At 35.3% G+C, this 6,000-nt stretch overlaps 1 protein-coding gene across 1 annotated transcript in view; it reads right to left on the minus strand.

The window, feature by feature from the left end:
* Nucleotides 1-1,370, minus strand: part of DNAH5 (dynein axonemal heavy chain 5) — a 1,563,391-nt gene extending 1,562,021 nt beyond the window's left edge. The window contains 1 exon segment of the mRNA XM_053715797.1: nt 1,221-1,370. Within this exon segment, the coding sequence (XP_053571772.1) occupies nt 1,221-1,370 (150 nt within the window).
* Between the last annotated feature and the right edge of the window lie 4,630 nt (nt 1,371-6,000).

The raw sequence follows: 6,000 nt of genomic DNA on the forward strand, positions 1-6,000 counted from the left end.
TGGGGGATTGTGGTTGACAGGTAGATAGATATTGCGCATGCGTTAGGTGTTAGTTTATTTTTGCAGCCAGTTTCGGGAGTTACGGTACTCCCATACTCAGCGCAAGGCCTGCTGCGGCTGCCTTGTATGGCGAGGTGAAAATGGAGTAAGATCCTTGCGCGGAATATTGGATACCGATTAGCGACGCAAGTCCCCATTAACATGGCTTTTGCGAGTGACGCCGCATATGTAATGGGTCCCTAAGAGTTTGTTTTGTATATAATTAAATGGTATATCACTTGTTAATAGCTTGTTTAATGTTTAATAAATCTGTATATATTTATCCTAACTGAATCCTCTTTACTCCACAAAAATAATTTGCTGTGTTTAAAAAGAAATCGCCAGACCAGAACTACAGTAAAATAATACAAATATATGGGAGGTTACTGATGAAACGATAGTAATTATATTGTAACCCAGAATATACTAACAATATAATATTTCGAAGTTACACAGTTAAAGCAAATTTCTGAGGCGACTAAAGAGATCTTCATGGACGTGGAATATCAACATTAGTACAGTGATCCATGTTTTTCTGTTTCTAAAGCCTTTGTAACAGTATTGCTTGAAAACCAATAAAAAAATAAATAAGAAAAGAAGTACATTAGAAAGAATTTTTTTTTCAGTTTCATATCCTTTTAATAAAATGCACACAGGTAACGTAACATCAACATAAATTGTCCAGATAAAGATATTTTTTGTGCTGATTTCAAAATGTGGAACTGAAAATATATAAAGTTATTCATCCTTGTAGTGTAGTTATATTTATTTATGAGACATCACATGCACATGTACTGTTTATTTTTGTTCTGAAAAAAGCTATATAGTAGTATTATATTATATAATGATTGAGCATACTGTAAATAAAATAATAAAATAGGAATCCTTGTTTAACCAATGTAAAAACTGTTAAAACATATTTGGCTTTAAAGAAGAAAATAGCTGCTTCTTAAGTGGTTAAGTAATTTGTCCTTATTGCATCAAACAACAATATGTAATAAGTGGCATACATAGGTGGATAAATACTTGTCTTGTCATACAGTAAAAAAGACTTATAAAACCAATATAAAAAGGGAGGTAAAATATAATCTAACCCCTAACTAAAACTAGTTTGCATGCTGAACACATGACTAAGCAAGCATGCTATCAAAACAATAAGCTTTTAAAATTAAAGCACACACCTGCATTTCTTTGATGTTTTCCACTGGTGCTATAGGCTGTGCTGGTCTATATCGGTATTCAGTCTTGTTGAGGTAGTATTGCTGACCCCCTCCTTTGCTTAGTGGGTTTAGCACCAGGGCACAAAGGTTATTTAATTCCTCTTTTTCCATGTTTCTTTCTGTATATTCAGTAAACATTCAAGCCAGAAACTATAAAGAATTTAATTGGTTTTCTGAACCTTGATCCAATTTAGATAACACTGTTGGAGACATGCAAACAAACCTATACATAGTACAAATCACAAGTATTTTCAAAGCTGTCAGAAGAAATAATATGTGTAGGTGTTTGTGCCTGTAATTCATTTGCTTACATCTATCTGTAACTGAAATATGCGCTCAGCAGAAGACTGTTTGTAGTTTCTATGGAGATATAAACTCCTCAGGCACAGACAACTGTAACCTTACCATCCCCCCAGCTTACTGCTATTTTGATTCTGAAACTGTTGCAGGCATAAACAAACCATTTAAAAAGGAAGCTCGTTTTAAATAACTCTGTTTACAAATAAATACTTTTTTTTGTTTGGTTTTATTAAAAATCAGGTTTTTATAAATTTTCAATTCCATTTTTTTATTTGAAAAAGAGAAAAATCAGGTTAAATGCTCACATATGGAATAACTCTTTAAAGGGCCACTAAACCAAAAATCTTTATTTCATGATTCAGATAGAGAATAGAAATTTAAACAACATTACAATTTACTTCTATTATTTATTTTGCTTAATTTTTTTAAATATCCTTAGTTGAAGAAAAAGCAATGCACATGGTGAGCCAATCACACGATGCTTCTATGTGCAGCAACCAATCAGCAGCTAGTGAGCATATCTAGATATGCTTTTTATCAAAGAATATCAAGAGAATAAAACAAATTAGATAATATAAGTAAATTAGAAAGATGTTTAAAATTGCATTGTCTTTCTAAATCATAAAAGAAAAAATGTGGGTGGCATGTCCCTTTAAATTTTAAACTTGTACCCAATGGGGGAATGGAGCTATGTGTCGTGATGCAGCTGGGTGAGAGTTTCTTTGACTAAGGGGTCAGTCTGTGAAAAGGGTGAGTGGAATGTGTGGTTCTGGGTGTGAGGGGGAAGCTGGCTGAGTGTCTCCTGTGAGTGGGTATTGGTTCTGGGTGTGGGGGGGGTGGAGCTGACTGAGTGGCTCCTGTGGGTAGTGGTTTTGGGTGTGAGGGGGGGTGCATGGTTCTGTTTGTAAGGGGCACTAGGTGAATAGAGCTTGTGTGTGTTAGAGGTGAGCTGGGTTCTATGCCTTTAGGAGTCAGGCTGGTGAGTGGAACCCTGTGAGGGAATAAGTGGGGCTATGTGTGAGGTAGCTAGGTGCTTGGGTCAGTGTGTAGGGGAAAGCTGGATGATTACCAACTCAGCTATGTTTTTCTGGAGAGGTATGAGTTACACATGCTGCAGGCCCCTGTCCTTTCCTGCACACCCTGCTGCACATGCAGCTCATAACTTTCCAGAAATGTATATATAATTATTACTTTTACGGATTTTTGTGTGCAATGCAAATAGCAAGCGTCTTATAAATTAAAAGACAATATTACTTGCGTGCTATGTAATCTATCCCTATACCAGTTATGGAACCATTATCTTATTATAGATAATGGTTCCATAACTGGTATAGGGATAGATTACATAGCACGCAAGTAATATTGTCTTTTAATTTATAAGACGCTTGCTATTTGCATTGCACACAAAAATCCGTAAAAGTAATCATTATAAGCATTTGCGATATATTCGCTTGTCAGGTTAGAGTGACTTGAGAGCTTGCATAAAGGGTAGGGGAAGAAAAATGTTTAATACAGAAATAAAAAGGGATGCACTGGGAAGAGGGCACTAGCAGCAGAATCACCATACCAGTAAGAGCTCTATGAATCCACCAATAATATTCTATAAATTCTACATTAATAAAAATAGACTACTTTCTGAAGAACAGTAACATTTGTGGTCTGTGTCTCTCTGCTCTATTATGCATTATTTTTTTTTGATGAATCCCAATATTTCTGCAAACTTTATGAAAAATAAAACTTCTAGTAGCTAGGATAAGGGAGTTGATGCAATTTAATTTTAATTTCAATCTGTAAAATGTACATGGAAAATAATTACAATACAACAGACTAGTTTTTTGTGTTAAATTTTAAATCCTTTATTGAAGTTTTTTGGAATACAATACAAACAGCCTTTACCATGCCACAAAAGAAACAAAGTAAAAAGTACTCCAAATAAAATAATGGCATCATTACTAAAATTACAAGTAAGAAAACTCCTTTTTTGTATAGACCTCCTATGTAATCAAGAGGCCACTCTTGGGGGTCGATTTATGAAGCAGCGGATGCTGCTTCCGACCCACTCCACTTCAGTTCCGCCTAAAGTGGAAGTTAAGAAGCAGCGGTCAAATATGATCGTATTGATTGACACCCCCTGCTAGAGAATCTGCAGGGGGCAGTCTTGCACTGCTGGTGATAAATGCGGTATAGCTATACCATATAGCGTATACTGTCGGCATTTATCGATGTGCGGCAGACATGATTCGCTATAACCCTTGGACTTGTGTATTGTAGGTTAATGGAGGTAAACTAGCAAGGCTTATGGTCACTCTTGGGCCTAAGAAAGCCATAATAGCAATAATAGTTACAATAAAGCAAATGTAATCATAAGCAAACTACATATCATATTATCAAATCTTGATTTTCAATCTGTAACCGTCTACTATCAGAAAAAAAGGTAGTATGTGCAAAAGAGGTTACATTCGGGTTTCTAAAAAAACATGATATGTATATTATTTACCAGTAACTAGTAAGGCTACATAAATAATAGGGCTTCTCAGAGACAAAGCAAAGAGCTTCTAATGTAAAACTAAATATATAAAAGGAACAGAGGGGCGCTTCATGTGTAGTATCATCAAGATAAAGAGTAAAATTCAAATCAGAAGCCAAATGTGTACTCACATATCCCAGGAGCACACTTATGTGCTGGTAGTGACAGGCTGTAGATTTAGACAGGTGTAACAGCTCACCCCCAACCAAAGCAGTTTCTTGGTATTAATGAACTGGAAAAACAATAAGAGGGCACTACATGTGCGGATCATCCAGGATACAATAGCAATAATTGTAATGTGTTTCCACAAATGGGTACTCACATTTAGGGCAAGCACACCAATGTGCTGGTAGGAACAGGCTGGCAATTTGGAGAGGTATGTCAGCTCACCTCTTGAACTCCCAGCTGAAAAATGTGTCCAGAGTATAGCAACTCCACAAAATAGCATTTAACTACTAGTTAGCTATAATCTCTGAATGATTAGCCCTATTTGTGGCCAATTTTTTGAGACTAGCGCCCCCTATTTGTGACTAGAGCACACATTACGTTATTTCTAATGTAAAACTGCTGGTTTCAAGTGATAGCCATGGCCAATGCCATATATGGTAAGTAAAGTTTCTGCAAAGTAAGGCTAAAATGTCTATAATTGTGAGGGAACTCAGAATGCAGGAACAGATACACAAAGCAAAAGAAAGTCTTTCTTGAAAGCTTTACTGATTGCAAAGAAAAAAGAACAGCAGGTAGTGCAGTTCTAAGATTACAGAAATTACCTGATGCAAATCACTATCACCTAGATTATAAATTTTGCGTTACGGCTTTTAACATGGAAAAAATGGCAATTCCAGCGTAATGGCCAGTAACACATATTACGAGTCGTGTCGGTATAGCTATACCGCAGCATTTTAGCCTGTAACACAACATCCATTCCGCAAATGATGTTTGGGATTTTCATAGGTATTGTGCTGTCTGGCTAAAATGCTTGCATTACAGCCTATACAGACACAATCCATACCACCATCTGAGACCAGTTGTAATGAGTTTTGCGCAACAAAAATGTTTCACAAAACTCATAACTAAAATGTTACAAAGTACACTAACAACCATAAACTACCTATTAACCCGTAAATCGCCACCCTCCAGCATCGCAAACACTATTTAAAACTTATTAACCCCTAATCTACCACCCACCCACATTGCAACTATTAAATAAACCTAATAACCCCTAATCCTCTGCCCCCCAACATCATCAACACTATAATAAAGTTATGAACCCCTAAACCTCTGGCCTACCACATAGCCGCCACTAAATAAACCTATTAACCCCTAAACCTCCAGCCTCCCACATCACCGCCACTAAATAAACCTATTAAACCCTAAACCGCCGGCCCCCACAACGCAAACCACTAAATTAAACTATTAACCCCTAAACCTAGCACCCCCTAACTATAAATTAAAATTACAATATAACTATATTTAAATAAATAAATAAATACTTACATGTGAAATAAAAATAAACCTAACATTAAACTATAAATTAACCTAACCTTGCTATTCTAATAAAATAAAAAATACAACCAATTAAAAAATCTAAATTACAAATTTAAAAAAACCTAACACTACAAGAAAACAATAAAAAATAAAAAATATAAAATTACAAAAAATAATAAACACTAAATTACAAAAAATTAAAAATACTAAGCATACAAAAAATAATAAACAAAATTATCAAAAATAAAAACAATTAAACCTAATCTAATAGCCCTATAAAAATAAAAAAGCCCCCCAAAATAAAAATACCCCCCTAAACACCTTACAACAAACTACCAATCTCCCTTAAAAGGGCCTTTTGTAGGGCATTGCCCTAAGTAAAACAGCTCTTTTGCCTGTAAAAAAATACAAAGTCCCTCAACAGTA

This window comes from Bombina bombina, chromosome 5 (assembly GCF_027579735.1).
Source record: "Bombina bombina isolate aBomBom1 chromosome 5, aBomBom1.pri, whole genome shotgun sequence".
Classification (NCBI taxonomy): domain Eukaryota; kingdom Metazoa; phylum Chordata; class Amphibia; order Anura; family Bombinatoridae; genus Bombina; species Bombina bombina.